The sequence below is a fragment of the Sceloporus undulatus genome, chromosome 2, assembly GCF_019175285.1.
Source record: "Sceloporus undulatus isolate JIND9_A2432 ecotype Alabama chromosome 2, SceUnd_v1.1, whole genome shotgun sequence".
Taxonomy (NCBI): Eukaryota; Metazoa; Chordata; class Lepidosauria; order Squamata; family Phrynosomatidae; genus Sceloporus; species Sceloporus undulatus.
This window is the reverse complement of record NC_056523.1, coordinates 31,736,350-31,757,799: the sequence shown is the minus strand read 5'-3', so window position 1 is coordinate 31,757,799 and position 21,450 is coordinate 31,736,350. Positions and strand designations below refer to the sequence as shown.

The 21,450-nt window shown below is 39.0% G+C and overlaps 1 protein-coding gene across 17 annotated transcripts in view; it reads left to right on the top strand.

The window, feature by feature from the left end:
* Positions 1–21,450, top strand: part of MAGI1 (membrane associated guanylate kinase, WW and PDZ domain containing 1) — a 598,529-nt gene that overhangs the window by 291,847 nt on the left and 285,232 nt on the right. For all 17 annotated transcript variants that reach the window (XM_042453464.1, XM_042453468.1, XM_042453467.1 and 14 more), the window contains exon 2: positions 16,319–16,435. In XM_042453464.1, coding sequence (XP_042309398.1) covers positions 16,319–16,435 — 117 coding nt within the window. The remainder of the gene's footprint in view (positions 1–16,318; positions 16,436–21,450) is intronic.

Below are 21,450 nucleotides of genomic sequence, written 5' to 3'. Positions count from 1 at the left end.
TGCAAATGCAAATATAATACAACATTTCAAGTTCAAGTGAAATATAAAAATAGCGATTAATTTCCAATGGAGTCAGTGGTGGAAAAACTGATTTTATTACAGAAAGTATAGTTTATGATAGGTGGGGATGTTCATTTGGAGTATGAAACCTAGTATTAATTATTTGCACACTATTTTGTAAACATCTGTTAAAGCTCTTGAAAAACAACAGATTAAAATGTCTAGAAATGTAAAATTGAATTAGAATTGTACAAGCCATTGTATTCCCCATTATCATGTATGGACATGAGAGCTGTCCAGTTAAGAAAGAAGATAGGGGAAAAGAATCAATTCATTTGAGAAGTGGTGCTGGAGAAGAGTGCTAAGGATCCATGGGAAGCTGCTTTATTTTGCCCATCTGTTTAACCCCATAGGGAACAATCAGCTCCAGTTTTTAACCCATTCTTTCCTGAAAGAGACTTCCTGAGATGAGGTAGCTAATATTATGTTAGGAAAAAGTATCTGTTTATCCTTATAACAAATGTGTAGGACAGCCTTTCTATAATACAATATTTTTAAATTCAGCATTTACCTTGATTTTATCATACCAAAGATAACCATGCCACCAAAATCTTAAATTATGGCCTACAAGTTCCAGGCAATATCCATTTTTTAAATCATACAAAACAACAGGCCTTATAATTTAACATTAGGGACTCCCAAGCTTTCCCTTTCATTAGTATCAAGCTGTGTTTTAAACTTTATTCCAGGCTTCTTTGCCTGCCAGACAAATCTAGAAGTCTGTTACTGACATTGCACACAACCTATTCCATTTCTTAAAATATGGATCATTTGAAAGAGAAATAAAAGCCTTGGCACAACATTTCCTTTTATTACTGTGATTGTACCCAAAAGGGATAAATTTAATATTCCCAATTTTTCTAGGTCTTTTTCAATTTCTTTTCAGACATTTTCATAGTCGTTTAGAAATAATAAACTGTTGTTCTTCTTCATAATTGTAATTCAGAAATATTTAATCCTTTTTCCGGTTTAAAATTTGAAAAAGCAGTTTGTTGTTGTCTTCTTAATTCATATTTTTAGTTAACAAATTGTTTTGTGACAGTTCACTTTAAATTTAGAGCATGTCCCAAACATTTTCCCCAAAAGGGCCTTCATTGAGTCCCATGGATTTTATGTCGTTAACGCAAGAACATCTACAATAAACACCCAGTTTATACTGTTCTTTTTTTTAACCTTTAAATCATAGAGTCTGTTGTTTTGTCTAATATTCCTTAACAAGGTCTCAAGTGACAAAATAAACTGTAAAGGTGAGAGGACAACCACGTTTGTTTTCCTTTTGTATTTCAGTTGATCTCGATACATTGCCATTTACTAAGACTTTTGAGCAGAGTAGAATGTCTTTGAAGCAACTTGTAATTCTGATGGATATTAAAATTCATTGCAATATCTCTGGGTGTCTCTATTCTGTAACTCCTGCTGCTACTTCTGCAGTAATCTCTGGTTGACTGCTTTTGGTTTTGTATGCATTCGTAGAATAAAGTGTGCTTATTTTGTATTTGTTTTCTCTGTAAATGACTGCCTTTGTTTATTCATATATTTATTGCAGACTTGTAATTCACCATAGCTAGAAAAGATCAGTTGGTAGCTATCTAGTTTTTGTTTTAAAAAGAAGGGAAATATGCAATTCATGTTTTTTACAATGCACTGTTAACTTTTCCACTCTTGTATCTTGAAAACCTTTCTGTGCCCCACTCTTCAATCTTTGAAAGCATTCCCTTGCCCTGTATGTTTTTCAGTCCTTCTGATTCACTTCCTAGAGTGCTAGATTCATGATAGAGACTTTCATTCTTGCTTTGAATACTAATATACATATAAGCTATAAGTTAAAGGTTTAGACCCCACTATGCAGCCAAACTAATAATAAGGAGACACTATGGGGGGGGGGGGGACAATACAAACAAAAGTTAGCCAGCTATTTCAAGTAAGTAGTATTATCAGAGAATTTGTCCACAGAATAAGACTACTAGTTTGTGGTGCTAGATTGGGAACAGTCTAAGTTTGTCTGTCTATTGGTAGTATTCTCAGAAACTTTATGACACAGGTCAAGAAGTACAGACTCCTTGGGCCATGTTTGGCGACATAGACAGCCAATAGATACCTAAAATATGGGGGAAATTATTTGCCAATGTCTACCAGGCAGTGTGAGTAAGTGAGCAGAAAGATAGTTCTGCAGGTCTTTTTTTTAAAACTAAGGTAGGAGAATCTGGGGATCTTTTACTCAAGACCTGGAATATCCTACTGAGAGGCAAGGACGTAGCCAAGGGAGGGGGGTTCTTGGGGTCTGGACCCCCTCCTTCCATTAGAAAAATGAATGGTGTGTGCTGCTGCGCCCAAGCCCCATTATAATGGTGGCACTTAGTCTGGACCCCCCCTTCCTAAAATCCTGGCTACGTCCCTGTGAGAGGTGTAAGAGGAAGATAGTTGGTCAGTGATTGAACTCTGCTTTCTTTACTGGTACACTAGCTAGGACTGCTGGGAGTTTCAGTTCAATAAAGCCTGAAGGGTTTCACATTCTGTACTATAGCATGAGTTTGGTCATAGGTCCATCATGTGTTGCTTTTTCTTTTAAATGGCCATTCCAGGTTGTTGACCTATTTGAGCAAGATATTTTCAGACTGTTTTATTTGGAGTTGTTCTTCACTCACCTACCTGCGCTCCTCTGGGGAAGGATTTCAGAAGTTTCCACACAGTCACCAAGTATCCTCCACAGGCAAAATGTTGGAACAGTAGCTTTGCCTTCTCTATTGTTGGTGCTTGCATGATACAAAGGAATATGAGAATCATACAGAATTGCAAGAAAGGGAGATTCCTGCGAATTACCTCAGCTAATAGTAATCTTTGGATTCGTTCTCTCCTCCTGTCTCTAGTTGACAATATGCCAGTCTTGACAGGTGCTTGAAGACACTGACTATGAATATCAGGCCTACACAATGAATACCAGTTGCTAACCAAGTCCTTGCGGTTGGATGCTCTGTTGTACTGTTCGTACTGAATCCATAACAAATAACATTTGACTATTTTAGCCAAGATGGTCTAATTCTTGTGTGTGAGAGCAAGTAAACTAGTGGAACTGGAAAACTTCCTCTGCATATGTTACTACATTTAATTTAGAAGAAATTATGCAGATATACTTAATGGATTGCTGCTACTATTTTGTGATGCAAGAAGTCATCAGTAGCAAGGAAGATTGATTAAACATCTCATCATCGCCTTTGTTATCAAGCATTAGCAAAAGCCATATGTAGCAGATTGGGTGGAAAGGTAATGAAGGGTGGTATTACAGCCCATAAACATGAAAAAAAAAAAAGACTAACCACCCTGAAATAAATAGACTCCTCTGTATTATCAGTGCTGGGAAATGTTATTTTCTAATGATTTTCTTTGATATACCACTGAGCATGGCTTGCAAAATCTGATTCTAATGCACATAATAATCCACAGCTGGTTGCTTAAAAGGATCATCAGTATGAAACAAAACTAATTTGAATGGCTGTATTAGGGTATAGCACCTGTATGCCAACCTAGTAAAAATGCCTTGGGCATAAAGTTTCCAAAGCTTGCTTTGTATGTGAAGAAGGAAATTATTTACATGCTTGGAAAATGCAAGATGCGAGCTATAGGAAAAGAGATTCCACCTCAACATTAGAATCATAGAGTTGGAAGAGACCACTAGGGCCATCCAGTCCAACCCCCTGCCATGCAGGAAATCCAAATCAAAGCATCTCCGACAGATGGCCATCCAGCCTCTGTTTAAAGACCTCCAAGGAAGGAGACGTTAGGAGGAACTTCCTGACAGTAAGGGCTGTTCAACAGTGGAACAAACTCCCTCGGAGTGTAGTGGAGTCTCCTTCCTTAGAGGTCTTTAAACAGAGGCTGGATAGCCATCTGTTGGGGATGCTTTGATTGAGATTTCCTGCATGGCCGGGGGTTGGACTGGATGGCCCTTGTGGTCTCTTCCAACTCTATGATTCCATGAAAACGATGTAATTTCTTTTTTTCTTTTTTTGAAATGGTGGAACCTAAGCTTCCCTGGAGATGTGGTGGCTTAGTGGTCAAGATTCCAGTTCTTCAAATCAGAAGATTGGAAGGTTGGCAGTTTGAGGCTTTAATGCTGCATGGTAGGGTGAGCTCCTGCTACTAGTCCCAGCTTCTGCCAGCCTAGCAGTTCAAAACCATGCAAATGCAGGTAGATAAATTGGTACCATTTTGATGGGAAGGTAGCAGCATTTGGTGCAGTCATGCTGGCCACATGACCATCAGAGTAGTCCTCAGACATCTTGCTCTTCAGCTTAGTAATCGAGATGAGCACTGCCCCCTACAGTCGTTACGACTAGACATTCATGGCAAGGGGCTACGTTTACCTTTATGCTACCTTGAAGACCAGAAACATTTGGCTTTAAATGCTTGTCACTATTTCCCCTTTTGGGGGAAAATGGATTTCCTAATGTCATAGGGTAGCCATGAATGAAAATGAATATAATTTTTGTTTTACTTTCTTGTTACCTATGTGGTCCTCACTGAGTGTTAGCAGAAGTCTCTGTGTGAACAAGGATGTAATCAGGATTTTGGGAAGGGGGGGGGGATCCAGACTAAGTGCCACCATTGTAATGGGGCTCAGGCACGGTGGCACAGCAGTGCATGCCATTCATTATATCTTATGGAAGGGAGGTCTGGACCCCATGGAGCCCCCCCTTGGCTATGTCCCTAGTGTGAATGTGTTCTTAGATGTTCAGTGAACATGTTTTTTGCAGTAAGAGGAGTGTAGTTACAGTAGCAGGTCTGGTCCTATCTGCTAACCTTCATGCATTCATCTATTTATTTATTTATTTATTTATTTATTTATTTTCAAAATATACATATATATAAACAAATGAAAAACTGGGTAGGATAGGAAAAAAGGAAAAAAGAAAAAGAAAAAAAGAGTAGGAGTGGTGAAAGGACAAGAAGGAAAAAAGAAAGAAAAGAAAGGGGGGAAAAGAGAGTACATATTTACTTACAAATACATCTGTTATTAAGTGTAAATTCAAATCAGATTATTTTACAACCTTTTATATGTCATACTCCTATCCATCCAAAACAATGTCAATATTCTTGTGTATAAATAATTTAATTTTTGATTCTTAGTTCTTTTAAATATCAGCTCTTATCTATGTAGTAACTGTACCACAAACTTAATACCATGATTTTTCAACTTCCTTCCATTTGTTTTCATATTCCTGAATTGTTTTCCCTGCTGCATACATAGATAGTCTACCCATATTTCAAAATTCCAGTGCCTTTAACTTCCACTCTTCTATAATAGGAATTTTTCTAGATTTCCAGTGTTTGGCCAGTACCATGTGAGCTGCCGAGATCATGTACAAAATCACAGTGATTTGATTTAAATTTAGCTTGTATCATGTCTACTATGTTTAATAAGAATAATTCTGGAAGAAGGGGGATTATTATTATTATTATTATTATTATTATTTATATAGCACTGTAGATTTGCACAGCGCTGTACATAAAACAATAAATATATAAGAGTAAAGTAAATATATATAAGAGTAAAGCTTTTCTAAAGGCTTGCAAACACAAGGGCCAACATGTATTATTCTATTATATAATATGATAATCTTGTACTGATTTTCAGGCTTGTGAAACATAATTTTGGAATCCTGTGTGTACTGCAGTCATTTTCAGAAAACAACATTGGGGAGAAATGTGCAACTTTGGCTCAAATGCTTGTGCAACTGAACTGTGAGATCTTTATAGTCCTGTTGAGATCTTTCTATACATATATTTTCAGCTGTTCACTTTGTACCAGAGCTTGGAATGCTGTGGTTTCAAAATTAATTTGTTAATAATCAACATTACAAATTAGAGAGATGAATTTGCTCTAATAATTTATTTTTCACTCATTGATGTCAATTAATACATTGCTTGAAATGTTACTTTTGAGAACATACGTATGGGATTAATAGAAAATGGCATAAAGATTGTCATCATTGATCTATGGGATACATTTTCTTATTACTTACTTTCAAAAATGTCCCTTTCCCAACCTGGCACCTTTTCTCACATAAATTAGAAAGCTCATAATAGGCTTGCTGCCTGGGGATGGTGGAAGTCCAGCACACCTGGAAATTGTCAGATTGGGAAAGATTGACCTAAACGATGGGATTTCATCTTGCAATCTGTTAAATTTTGCCATCAATTAACATCTCTCTTCTTTTCATCCCCACCTGCTCACTCCTACCATCATCCTTGCTTTTCATTCACCCTTCTATCAACTTTTTTTATTAAAGGTTAGTAAGGAGTCATGTTTAAAATTAGTAAATAATCATGGTTTTATTTAAGCTACAGTACACAAGTGTAGAAATAGGCAGCTGGCTACAAAAATGAGCCAGTGATTCTAGGGCAAAGAATTCCTCATCAGAAATGTTTTGAGTGCTTCTGAGCATGCACAGAAGTTTGTGAAACTGAATCACTAAGTCCTTTCTGCTTCTGCATCTATAATCAGTCAGTCATGATTTGCAGCGTCCTGGAAATGATGCAGGGAGAAGTCTAAAATGCCACTTCACCTCCTAGCCATTTCGAGTACAGAATGAAAGAGAGAGTGAGTGAGTGGATTTTTTTTCCACATTTGTTTTCTCACCAAAGTATGTTTGGGTCCAATAATCTTTTCTCCAAGTCCTTTGATTCTCACAGGTCGTCACCTAGTGCTGTTTCCCCCCAAATGCTTGTCTGTGAACTTTTTGATCTGCATACAGCTCACTTTTGGTTTTTAACTTGGCCTAGAAATTTTCATTTCAATCAGACAAACATCCCCTTGAATGTGATCCTTCAGACACCTTTTTCTCGTCCTTCCTCACCTTTACACTTTGGTGTCAGTGCCAGAGAGGTTTTGAAAGGATTCTTCCCTTCTCTTTCCCTAAGTTGGTCTGTGCTTGATGAGTATACTTCAAAGAGAGCAAAGGACAGAAGGAAATGTCACAGTTCTTAGGCTTTGGTGAAATACCGCTTGCAGGGAAATATCTTTGGCATCCAAAGAAGCTCCAGATAATTCTGTTCTTTTCCCATGTACAGCAGAAAATCTGATGTGCTTTTCTGCTTTCCCTAATCAGAAGTCCAGTTCACTGTTTGTCTTGGGTAAATACAAAATGGTCCAGGACAACCATATGCATTATTCAGGCCCTTAGTAACTTTTAAATGCCCCAAGCCACTGATTCTATTAAAGTTCAGTTGTACTCCCCTTGGTGATCTCACTTTCTCTAGATTTGAAATATCAGAGAGAGCACAAAAGCGTAGACTTGGCAGCAAACCTTATGGAATTGTGTGAGACCTGGTCCAAGAAGGCTTCCCTTTTCTTTGGCTTATTAGTGTGTTATGGCTGTGAACATCAATTTTGGTTTTGGAACTGACTTTTAAGAAGATGCTGTCAAGTATCTCACTCAAGAGCGGAGCAATTGAGGCATATGGTCTGCATGCAGTGCCCCCATGCATTCCCATGACCTTCCCACCCAGCCTAAAGTTATGGGTTAGGTCACCTAGAATGGTGAGTACTGTATATACTCATGTATAAGTCTAGAAATGTAGGTCAAAAAATTGACCCAAATAACTTGAGTCGACTTATCCATGGGTCAATGTAAGTACTATATCTTAACTCTTATTTAAAAGAAGGAACTGTCCCCTGGTGAAAAGCCATAGTATAAACTGTCCTGGAAGCCCTGAGCCCCTTTACTTTCTCATCCATCCAGCTTTAAGAGTAAGCACAAACAGTTACATCTGCTGGAATTTTGTAAGTTCTTTGACATTGTTTTACTTTGCTTCATCCTTTAGATCCTTTGCTATATACCTCTAAACTTTACCCTCAACTTATCCATGGGTCATAGCAAAATCCATAATTTTGGCCCCAGTACTTGCCCATGACTTATACATGAGGTTGACTTACAGTCGAATATATACGGTATCTTTCAGGGGATACTACTGGCCATTTCCCTTTATTTTATTTTTTAAAAATTGCTGGATGAGTTTTTTATTTCCAGACAGGAAGTGACAGGAATTGTCACCAACCTCTGACTGTACAGGCCTTAATTCTGTGTCATCATTTCTTTGCTTTATTTTCCTATCATTAAAAATGAGTGGAACCCTAACCTGTGTTATGAAACCTTAATATTATGTATATTATGGATTTTTTTAAAAAAAATCCTGAAATGATCATGAGGGACTTGATCTCTACTGCCACCCCAGTCTGACTGTGCTTCACAATGCAGTGAAGATAACATGCATTGTGCTTAGTTGTGCACAACATGAAGAAGCTAGCCATGCTATGTTTTCTAGCCTGTATAGTTTAGCTTGGGGGGGGGGGGGATTTATTCTTTAAGTTCGGTACAGCAGCCAGCCTCTGTGTGTGAATAAACCTCACCCAACACAATCCTCTGCAGTAATTTTAATTCTTAAAAAATAAAAACAAACAAGCCATGACAAGTCACAGCTCATTCATTGCTGTGTCCCTCTTTCTTTCCTTTCCATGGCAAATGCCTTGCTGAGCAGGGCTAAGCTTTGACCTGAAAGCCACAGTGCTATGCAAACTATGGAATGGCAGATGTAGCATCCCTCACTTACATAAATCACTCTTTTTTGTCACTGCTGGCATATGGCCAGTGAGGGTTCTAATTATTGAATGGCTTTTATAGCCCCATTACTTATAATCACTTTTGGTCTGCAGCTGGAAGGCTAGGATGGAGCAGAATAAAATAATATAGGCTCAAAATGTTATCATTTGTGTAGCAGCTCCTGGGATTAGCAACAATAATTTTAGATGTTTGCTATCATGCCAACATGTATTCTTTAAACACACACACACACACACAGAGAGAGAGAGAGAGAGAGAGAGAGAGAGAGAGTCCTGCTTTAGTGCTACTGTTCTGGATATTATAATTGTGTTTGAGCTACTATTTTCCTGCTCTGTGCTAATCTGAAGCTTTTGACTTTCCTGATAAAATCTTACTCTTAGCAATAAAGAGATTTCTTCCTGGTAAAGTGTTCTTGTGAGACTGTCATTTGCTCAGGCAGCAACCAAATATGTTATTTTTCTTCCACTGTGGCCTTGTCTGTACTGGCCAAGATATTCTAGGGGTAGCCTGGACTATCCTGGCCGTGCAATTGCCCTGTTCTACTCCTGTTACCTTCGCATCCATTTTTGTGCTGTGGTGGCATCTGCCACAGGTTGCTCACTTCTGAGGCCAGAATAAGGCACCCAGCGACATTCTAGGCAACTTGTTCTGATCTGAGAAGGAGCGATCAGCGGTGGTGGCTGACGCACTGAGCAGCCCAGTGGGATGCCCATGCAGACAGCCACTTCAGTGCGGAAATGGAAGGCTCTGGATGTTCCCAGAAGACCCAAAGCAGCAGGTAAGCTTTTCTACTATGCCACCTTGAGTTCCTGTACTGGGAGAAAGGTGAGATATAAGAAAATAAAATAATAATAATACTCCATTTTAATCTTGAGTATACTCCATTTCTGGTTTGGGGTGTGCCCACACCAGAACTGAGGTTTGGGCCATTCATTATCAAAACAAGAAGATGTCAGGATGGGAGGGGGAATGGGACTTTTGACCCATACAGACAAGGCCTCAGATTGGGGTGGTAACCGCAATGGGTTGAGTGGTTGTCTCCTAAGATGTGTCAAAGGTATAAAGAGGGCTTTTCAGGTTTTGTGAGTATTAGCCAGTCTTACTTTGTAACTTGTTATGTTTTTGGTTCATACCTATATGGAATATAAAGTTACATGTAAACATTTGTTATTATGAAAACAGAAGTGAGGGGATCCTTCTCAGGAGATGAAACAACTCGAGAAATAGTGTATTTAGCGGGAGAAATAGAATATTCAAATTAGGGAAAATAGCCCAGGAACAACTGTTCTGTGTAATAATGTAAGCTTTATTGAGTATGGATGCTCAAGGATAAAGGGCTTTTCATAATGTACTGTATTGTTTATATCTGTTGTTTTTATTTTTTAGGATCATGCTTTTAATTTGTTGAAAAATTTAATTATGGACTCATCCCTCCACATTTGCAGGGGTAGGGGCACAGGACCCTTGTGAATGTAGAAAACCTGCAAATAACAAAAATACTATGTTTTTAAGTGAGAGAACTCCTCTTCAGGAATCTCTTAAGTCCTCCAGTGCAACTCTGATCAACATCTGCCAGATGTTGACCATAGAATTGCGCTGAAGGAGCTATAAATTCCTAGTGGGGTGTTTTCTCTGGGAATCTCTAGGTCCTTCAGTGTGACTTTTGGTTAAGGGTGAACATAGAGTTGCATAGAGTTGCACTGGAGGACCTAAATATTCCTAGAGATAACTTATTAATAAAATCTGTAAATAATCAAATCCACAAAAGTCAGAGCCACAGATGTGGAGGGGCGATGGTAGTTTTAATTTCTGTATGCTGTGTACTTCTGTAGTTCTAATTGTAGCTCTAGCTGTTCAAGTTAAATAACTTTTGTAAGTCACTGCAACTTGCCTTCAAAGTCATCTGGGGAAAACGTGGGATGTAAATAAATATAACAGTGACAACAATAATGATGATGTGATGATTGTGGTGTGCCATCCAAGTAGCAGAATGGAGATGATGATGATGATGATGATGATGATGATGATGATGATGATGATAATAATGTTTAAAAATAGGAGAAAGACAGAGAGCACCTGATGCATCTCTCTTAGGGCCTTTTCACAATACACAAGTGCAACACCATTATTCCATTTTAACCGACCTCGCTGCCTCCTATGGGAACCTGGTATTCGTAATTTGCACTAGAGCTCTCTGGCTGATCATTCTAAATCCCACTTCTTAAACTGCACATCCCAAAATTCCACAGTTAAAATGGGATCATAGCATTACAGTTTTCTAGTATGAAAGGCCCTTAGATGGGGCCAGAAAATCTGACTGAAGTCTGAATGAAGCCTTAAGCCAGGGGACAGACTGCCCACTTCAGATATAAAGCCTTAAATGGCTTTGACTTGTTGGAATGCTTCCTCTTCCTATGTGCTCCATCACTCTCTCTAAAAAAGAGCTTACATTTTACAACAGTGATGGAGGGGAGGAATGATTTGTCAAAGGTACTTAAAATAGATACAGAGGCCTGTTACAGACTGACAAAATAAAGCTGCTTCGGGTCTCTTTGGAGGTATGCTGTTTAAATGATGCATGCATCCTAAGAATCCAGAAGCTGCACCAAAGCTGCACTCCAGTGCTTAGGAATGGAGTGTGGCTTTCGCGTGACCTCCGGACTCTTAGGGCCCATGCATCATTTAAACAGCATACCTCCAAAGAGATCCGAAGCAGCTTTATTTTGGCAGTCTGTAACAGGCCATAGTTCCCACATGTGGCCCCAAGCTTATCTTTTGTTTCAATCAGAGCACCTATGCAGCACTTGAAGTATCTAATATCAGGAGTTATAGCATTTTCATAAACCAAAATGCTGTTTAGAACTACCACTACTTGGTTTAAAAAGTGACTGTCATGTTGTAAGATCTTTGTTCCTTCTGCCCTCCAAAGATCACTGATTTTTAAGAAGATTTTGTCAAGAAATAGAGCATTCAGATAGCCAACATGCTATAGTAGTTTGAACATTGAACTATGATCTGGAGGCCAGGGTTCAAATTCCTGCTCAGCCATGGAAACCCACTGAGTGCTGGCACACAACAACAGTAGAGCATTCAGCTTTATTCTTCTCAGCTGATGATGGCTGGGCCTAGAATTGTTCTTCTTTTCATAACTATCAGCTGTGCCTTAAAACTTTCATTCAGGGGTAGTGTTGGTGAAAATGAGAGTGTGTGTTAAAGAAGGTGTGGATGAGTATCTTTCTGATGCAAGCAGTGCATTAATGCTCCATGGAAAATGTCCCGAGACCTTCAAATGGCAGCTCTTTCCTTTGATAAGAATCACACTGGAAAAATTCAGCTTTACTATGCAAAGCCAGCTCTTGGAAACAGTGCAATTTACTTTTCAGAGAAGCAGTGAATACTGTTCGTTTATCCAGGAGAAGAAGGGGGTGGACAAGTAGTGAGCATTATCTATCTGTAAAGCCCTAATGTAGGTCACAGACCATTGTAGGCTGGCCTTGACCTATCCCTGCACAAACAATTTTCTCCTTCTTCACAAGTATAGTTTATGACCCTGATTATCTATGCTTGCTGCAAAGGATAAATGAAAGGAGGATGGAGAAAGCTGCAGACACCCGCAGCAATGACTGGGAATGTTCAAGACATAGCAATTGATCTTCAGCCTGCCTTATCCTAAAACAGGCAACAGGGGAAGAAATATTGTACTTCTACAGCCCCAGTCACCAGTGTTTATTTGGACCAAGATTCCTTGAGTTTTCGTGATCTTGTATCTAAAATGCGGGTCAAGAAGATTTTATAGATTTGACTTACTTTGCCATCTTCATAGGAAGACTGAGTTTGGAAGTACAGTATTTTCATATGTGCAGAAACTGCAGTCAGAATTGAAACGATACACTTCTTCTAACGCTGCTATTTTTCTCTGGTTTTTCTGTTATCCTTGCATTTGTTAACATTGATTCCAGAATTTGCTGACAATGTGATCTGCTAACACATGATTTCCATTTGTTTATCCACTGACTGCTTAATAGGTGTAGTGTCACACTCTTTCCTCTACTGATCAATGGTATTTGTCAAGTTTGCCTTTTAGCCTTTGTGTATTTTTATGTGGTTTTCTATGGTTTTTAGATGACTATAAATGTTTTATGTTTTAATTGTAATTTTTTTTATATGCTTTTTACCTGTGAGCCACCTTCTAGCAGAAAGGCAGCATACAAATGAAATAAATAAATAAATGTATGTTCGGCTGGTACTTATTGCATGATGTTTTGTGTCTTGCGTAGCTGTTTTAAATTTCAGTTGTTGGTGGAGCTTTCTCATTGATGGGAAAAAACCCTTCAATGGCTCCTAATATCTCCTTTCTACCTCTGCCTGTGGTGTGCTATGTCTCTTCCACTGCAGTTCCAATACCAGCAGTAATGGGGGATAAGTGGGTGCAGTTCTTCTTCTCTCTCCATCTTCCATCTCCTGCTTGCTGTTTCCTAGCAGGCTGTTTTCTTTGCATTTTATGTTTTTTTTTCTTTTTTGAAGATTTATTTTATCATATTGCCAATGGAGTTATAAAATAAAAATAATAAAAACCAAAATGTATTCTAGGTAGGTCATAGGATAGGAAAATGGGGTTACGGGGCGGTAAACACAGCACGGGACCAGAGATTGCCAAGGTGATACCTTTGCACCGTTGAAGAGAAGTGTGATAATGTTCCCAAACCAATGTTTCCATTGCCTTAAACTAACACAACTACAATGGGATGGCAGGTTGGTTGATATAGTCCTACCTGAAGACTAACTCTGGAGCAGCAGAAAAGCTATTTCTGTCTTCTATATTGCATTCCTTCAGAATGTGACCTCTTAGTCTTTTATTTTCCAAGCTGAACAGCTGCCTGAGAGGTGACCACCCGAACACTCTTTAAAGACCTACCTGAAAAAGATGATCAGCCATCTTTTCAGGAAGTCCGTTCCACCGTTGAACAGCTCTTAACATCAGGTAGTTCTTCCTAAAGGTTAATCATAATTTCCTTTCAGTTCTGCTATCCCTGATTTTGTTTTCTATTTAATACACTTCAAGATTCACCCAGTCTGTTTTACCTATATATTTACATCATGAACACACCACCATTATCTGGATAGGACCCCTTTCCTGAAAGGTAATTCTCAGGTACTACTGCCTGCATGTAAATGCCTTTTAGTGTAACAAAAAATATATAATCATAGAAATAGAGGTTGCATCATGGACCAACCTCCCACTCGGTGCAGGAAATCCAACTAGAGCATCCCCCATGGCCCCTTCTTGAAGGCATCCAAAGAGACCATGGCTGCGTCTACATTGCAGATATAATCCGGGTTCAGATCACTTTAGGTGTGCTGGCTCAAGGCTATGGAATTCAGGGAATTGGAGTTTGTTGTGGGGCCAGGAGCGGAGCGAGCGCCCCACAACAAACTCCAGTTCCCAGAATCTCATAGCCGTGAGCCAGCACACTTAAATCTGTATGAAACCGGATTACATCTGCAATGTGGATGCAGCCCACAACAGCTCTAGGAAATTGATTCCAGCTCAGTCAAGAAATTCCTTCTAATGCCCATTTGAAATCTACCTTCCTGTAATTTAAAACCATTAGGCCTGATCCTACCCTCTGTGGCAGCAGAGAACAAACCTGCCCCCTCCTCTCTGTGACAGCCCCTTGAGGTATTTAAAGAGTGTAATCATGTTCAAATGCACTTATTTTCTCTGTGGAACTGTTGGTGAATGCACTGTTACATTGAAAGGGGGTGAAAGTGGGATTTTGGAGGGTATCATCTGCCCTCTCTGAGTTTGCTTTATTAGAATAATTGCATTACACTTTAATCTCTTCACATACCTGGAGAATCAATTTTGGGTATGTCTGGAACTTTGGAGAGTATAGATGAGGGTGGGACAAAGAGAACTGTTGGTTCCTTTTGAAGTTAAAAAAACCACGTAGGTTGATCTCCTGCCCTGCTAGGAGCTAATTAGTAGGGTTTCAGCAGAACTAATAAAAATTGTTCTTTCTCAAATCCCAGAGCAGTGATTAATCCTGGAAGTCTCCGATGGAGAACTGTTCCTATAGAAAACCTTAGAAGATTCTTGATTATTATTTTTTAATTAACTGTTTCAAATTCACATTTTAAGTACAGCACATTAAGTCCCTGCTGGTCTGTGACCAAATAACTAATGAGTACATTTATTGAAGTATATGATTATGAACGTAGAAGAAGCCATACATGATTTATATTCCACATAAATCTTGTCTGCTGATGCTGCATAATATTCTCCTATAATATTTCATATAATCATAGTTGGGAGAAACCTCAAGGGCCATCCAGTCCAACCCCCTGCCATGCAGGAATACACAATCAAAGCACTCCTGGCAGATGGCCACCCAGCCTCTGTTTAAAAACCTCTGAAAAAGGAGACCCCACTACTCTCCGAGGCAGCATATTTCACTGTCAAACAACTCTTACTGTTTGCTTTTCTGTGTACAGTGTTCAAATTCATGTTGTTCATTTCCCATGCTATGTGCATTAGTGACATCTAAGACCATGGGCCATTCCTCCTGGTTGCTTATAGAAGCCCCCCCTCCCCTCGCTCCACCACTGTTTTCTTGTAGTATTCGCTGAGTTCTGTCTATAACATTCAAGCTATTATTTCACATACTTGTACAAACATTTCATTACTGTGTAGTAAATTTGACTTAAATCTATAAAAATCCTGCTTGGTTTCTAGAAAAAGTGAGATATTTGAAGCTTTAAAGAAGGAAGTGTGTGTTTTTGTCTCTAGCTACCCTTAATATATTCAGTCTGTTTCATATTAATTAACTGGTATGGTATTGCTGAAAATCTGTAGCCAGGAAGGAAGTCCAGTTCTTTTGCCTGCATCTATTTAAACTTTCACTGGAAGTGGTGGAATTTCAGCTCCCTATAAAAGTTTGGACATAAGCCAGGATTCATCAGGCCTCTGTCTCCTCCATCTCCTTCTATCGAGTGCCCTTCTTGTGCACTGGCTTTGGTGTTCGTTGTATACCTGGTTTGTTTAAATCAGAGTTCTAGACAGGGAATTCTAGCATAATAGTTTTGGCTTTTACTGACTAGAAATCATTAAACCCCTGGCTGATCCTTGTTCAAGATCCTGGACAGTAAATTGAGTTGCTCATTTTGAGCACACCTGTGAACTCTGCTTTGAATAGAAGCAAATTGGTCTTGGTAGTGGTGATGAATGCAGAGGCCCAATGTTTGTTTATTTCTGAAGCCTGTTGGATTCATATTCAGTATTGTCTTCTGCTCAGCTTGTTCTCTAGGAACACGCAGAAGAATAAATGCCTTCCTTTTAAATATTTTTTTCTTTCTTAATCTCATCTATGCCCTTTCTCTTCATGGAAGGAAAAAAGTGATGTAGTAGTAGTGAGAAATAATATCTCTTTAAATACCAGCAGGAAGAGAGATGAGTTATAAAGCCAGAGAGATAACACGTTTGCAGCAAGTTATTTTTGGTAATAAGCCATTTACAGTTGAAATGCATAAAAGCAGTGCACCATAATTCAGAGGAGCTTCAAATTGCAAGTCTAGTGTGTGCCAGGGCTGGAAATGTTAATCCCTTTCATACTCAACTGTGATTTCTTTATTTCCTGCAGGAAGTCGTCTGAACAAAGATCTGAGACATTATCTCAACCAGAGGTTTCAGAAAGGATCTCCAGATCACGAGCTGCAACAGACTATTAGAGATAACCTTTATCGCCATGCTGTGCCTTGTAAGTAAATTAACAACTCACCTAGTGGATTTGATATAATAAAACTCATGCCTTCTTCAGTGGTAACATTTTAATGTCAGCTGGTGAGGCCACTGTATGGATATATGGTTTTGATACCATGGAGATACAGTAATTCCAGTTGCAGCTGAGAAAACATTGGATGTGTGTTTGTAGTTTTTGAGAGTGTAATGGCTAAGAGACTAATGGGCCATAGTGAGCTGGAAGAGCTGTCATTCATTCACTGACATCACCAGTTTGGAAGATCAGGCAGGAAGTGGTAGTAAAGATTTCTGCCTGACACTTTAGAAGAAGGTTGACCATCTGTGTTCCTTAGGTGATGCTCAACACTTATAATCCCTCCACACTGGTTGTGCAGGGAGGTGGAGGGAGCAAAAGTGAGTCAAAAATCTGGTGGGTGAATTTCCAATTTCAGCCTTAGAAGACTGCAATAGCCCCTGTAACTGATGCTGGAGTAGATAAACCCATTACTTAGACTGCTGATGGGCAGCTTCTTGTCTTCAGAGTGACTGTGGGCTAATAAAGGTAACTTAATAAAAAAAATTCTGGTCTTCCAGACGCAGTTTGAAAATTCTGTCTCTGAGCTGTGGGTCTGAGCTACTTCTTCCTTTGTGACCAGTGCCATTCTTGAATTTGAACTGAGGCCCTTGGTGTGGACCCTGACATAACATGGAAAGAAAATACAGCATCCTTAAAACTTAGAAGGATGTACAAATGAACTCTTTTGTAAATCCTTCTTTCAGAAAACCTTTATGGAGCTGGAATAATAGTAGCAATATATAAAAAAACTTATTTTTAACTGTTTATTTTATTGTCTTTTGCCCAAGCCTTCCTTTTTAGCCTTTAAGGAATGTGGGCTATACATATAAATTATTTTCATTTGCCAGGCCTTCCATCCCTATAAATACCAAATATTGGAGCTGCTATAAAATGTGGGCATGTGCTGAAAAAACTGCCTTTGGAACTCTGTTGTGTCTTGCTGCTGACTTTACTGTATACATCATTGTCTCCCTTTTTAAAACCCGAGTTTCAGAAATGACGAATAAGGCAAATGAGCCTAAGTTCTGTTGGAGCATTTTTTTTCTGTGTTGCCAAGGTTACGTTCTGAAATGCAGCAGACTTGTTTCTTTTCTTTGATTTATTGGACTTGACTGTGAACTAAACTACTTTGCTTGGTTTTTAATCTCACCAAAGGCCTTGATTATAGAATTGGATTTGTCTAGGTGTGTGTGTGCGTGTATGAGCGCGCGCAAGGGAAGAGAATTAGTTTTGCTATTTTATTTAATTTATTTATCAGAGTTGTGACGCTGAATGAGAGCTGTTTCTGTTCTCCCATTAATATGAGTATATGTATTTCTGCCTGAGTTATGTAACCTACAGAGAAACCTGCAAAAGAGAGCTACCAGTTATGCAATACTACCTTCACTGAGCTGTTTGTTGAACAGCATTCTTTCATCCCCACCTTGTGTTTTCTGCAAGCAAGCTTTCCTACAGGTTTTGCATATAATAAAGATACACTCGCTTGAAAGTGAATGAAGCTACTACAGTATATGTATAGCTGTTTGGACATGGTGAGAGGTTGTGAGAGGGAGAGTATGTTTGTTTTTTACCCAAAGCTGAAGATTAATCTGGCTGCATACTAATATTTTTTTTTATTCCTTGATACACGTGACCAGAAAATCCAGTGCTCTGGGCCAATCTCTATTGCTAATGGATTATGAAGTCTTATATTTTGAAAATGGAATTCCCTGCTGATTATATGGTAAACATGTTAAAGGCTCACAAGGTCACTTGCACTGAGCAGAACTGCAAACTGATTGTTATTGCTGTAACCTAAAGAAAGGCTGAACTGATGATTAATGGCCCAGAATATGTAAAACAGGTTCTTTTCCTCTAGGTCCAGCATGATTCCTTCGAAGTCCTTGCAGAGCACGGCTAAATAGTTGAGATGCTTATTGTGCCGGCACAACAAAATCAGTACTGCCAGCCTTCCATATCCATGGATTCCACCTTCTATGGCTTGAACATATATTCCACCAAAAAGCAAACATTGATTTTGCTATTTAATATAAGGGGCACCTCTTATTGTATATAATAGGACTTGAGGAACCACAGATTTTGGTATACACGGGGTTCCTGGAACCACACCCCAATGCATACCAAGGCCCCACTGTACTATGGACAGTGACTAGATTATCACTATGCAAGTTTTCTTAGAGCAATTGGCAGCTCACCCAGTACATCTGTATATAATTCCCCTCCCAGGATCTATGATACTGGAAGGGAACCTCAATATATAGAATAAACACTGAAGACTGGAGTAAGATAGCAGCAAGCAGCATTGTACTGTAGTTTTGCTTTTGTGGAGCGGAGGTTGTTGCAAGAAAGAAATTGGCTTCCTTTAGGTATGGATGAGAGCAATGTTTCTGTTTGTTTGCTCTGACGTTGTTGTTGTTAACTGCCCTCACATTGGCCCTGACTCATGCCAACCTTTTGGATGAGACATCTGCAAGCATAATTCTCCACTGCTCTGCTCAGAGCCAGAGTGGGTACTGTGTGGTCCTCTAGATCAGCAGTTCCCAAACTTTGGGATCTTTGGACTTTAGCTTTCAGAATTCCTAACTGTTGGTCATGCTTTCTAATGCTTCTGGGAGCTGAAGTCCCAGACACTTGGAGGGCCAAAGTTTTGGAATCACTGCTCTAGCTGATGTTAAACTGCAGTTACTACAGTTTCTTATCATTGGCTACATTGGCCTAGGGCTGCTGGGAGTTGTAGTTTAAGAACATCTGGAGGACCACAGAATTGCCACTCATGGCTTAGAGAGATCCAGTAATGAGCTGCCTTAGAAAGCTCCCTCCCCTTCCTCACATGGTGCTCCAACGTTACCCTGCTTATGAAACTTATGACACCACTTTAACTGCGATGGATCCTACAGAATCCTGGGACTTGTAGTTTAAGGAGACACCAACATTCTTTGGCAGAGAAGGCTAAGACCTTGTAAAACTATAGTGGACCATTGTTATATGCTGCAGTTTGGTTCCAAGATCCCCTGTGGATAACAATGGATGCTCAAGTCCCATTAAAGTCCCATTAAATATAATGACATAGCAAAATGGTATCTCTTAAAAAATTGGAAAATCAAGGTTTGATATTGCAAATTTATACTTTTTTGAACATTTTCAAACCATGGGTGCTTGAATCCGTGTATAAAAAAATCTGTGTATAGGATGGAACTACAGCAGTTAAAGTGATGGTAAACTGCATTATTTCTACAGATGCACCCTTGTTCTTTCTTCAGTTGCAAATTCCCTTTCTTGATGGAGGCAAGTACTGCTGCATAAACAGCAAAGGTATACATATCCATCGTTCCATATCCTAGCCAAGTTAGTTAATTATTTCACCCAATTTCTCCTAGCTTTCTAAGCAGCTTATCAAAACGGAGCGTTTTTACAGTATCCTTATCATCCATTAATGTAAGCAAAGATACATTTAATCACAGTGTGCTCTCTCAGGAATTCGCTAAAGCTGTTGAAGATTGTGTAGCATTTTGCCAGCACATACGAAGCATTAATGTGCCATGGATAAATTACATGGAGAGATTTTTTTCATAAACAGCAACAAAAACAACTGCATGGTACAGATAGCACATAAAATCTCAGCCATCCCCATCAGCTATGTTTGACAGAGGAAAGCCACTAAAGTAAATTATTCTCTAAAACCACTTCCGGAATGTTTCCAAATGTATTTATAATATTCAGGAAATTAAACATCCTCAAAGTGTGAGACAAGTCATCCCAGGAGAGATCAAAGACATGAATTCATCGTATCTCAGCTAGTGAGGAGACAAACTCTGCAATAAAATTTTCTCCTCTTCTTATTGTTCTGTATAAAATGAAGACTTAGGTCCTTTCCTCTGCCAATCCTGTGGATAATTGGAGGATCTCTTTGCTTTTCATTAACACCTTGCTAGTCTTAAAGATTTCCTATATCTTAGGCCTGTTACAGACTGCCAAAATAAAGCTGCTTTGGGTCTCTTTGGAGGTATGCTGTTTAAATGATGCATGCATCCTAAGAATCCAGAAGCTGCACCAAAGCTGCACTCCAGTGCTTAGGAATGGAGTGTGGCTTTGGCGCGACCTCCAGACTCTTAGGACCCATGCATCATTTAAATAGCATACCTCCAAAGAGACCCGAAGCAGCTTTATTTTGGCAGTCTGTAACAGGCCATTGTCATTAACCAACATGGAAATTGTAGTTAAGAAATTAGACTTGGAAAGGCAGCCGTGGAGGAACTAGGTAAGATCCTCAAGTGTAAAGACATATAATTAAACATGAAACTAAACAACAACAAAGAAGCTTAGAGGTAAGGCAACTTGCAATAAATCTGTCATTAAAAAAACCTTCAACAAATCAAGATTTGACCATACTACTCCAATGTTAAGATCTCTTCATTGGCTGCCGATCAGCTTCCGGGCGCAATACAAAGTCTTGGTTATTACCTTTAAAGCCCTACAGGGCTTGGGCATGAGTTACTTCAGGGACCGCCTCTCCCTACACAATCTGCCCCACACTCTTAGAACATCAGGGAAGAAACTATTGGAACATATGAAAACTAGACTAACTACAACTTCCCATAAAGCATTTACAGCCGCGGCCCCTAAATCATGGAACAACTTACCGGAAGAGATCCGTCTCATTACCACCTTAGAAGCCTTTAAAAGACACTCAAGATGGATCTCTTCCAGCAGGCCTATCCACCTAACCTTTTATAGCTGATTTCATGGAACGTTCCCACTCTGACTTAACAGCATGGAAAATTGACGACAATTTGGCCTTTTAGTGATTGGTAGTAATATTGCTGTTGTTTTACGAATTGTATTTTTAGATAATATTGTATTTTGTATTGTATTGTTGTTTTTATTCTCTGCTGAAATACAAATACAATTTATTATTATTATTATTATTATTATTATTATTATTATTATTATTATTATTA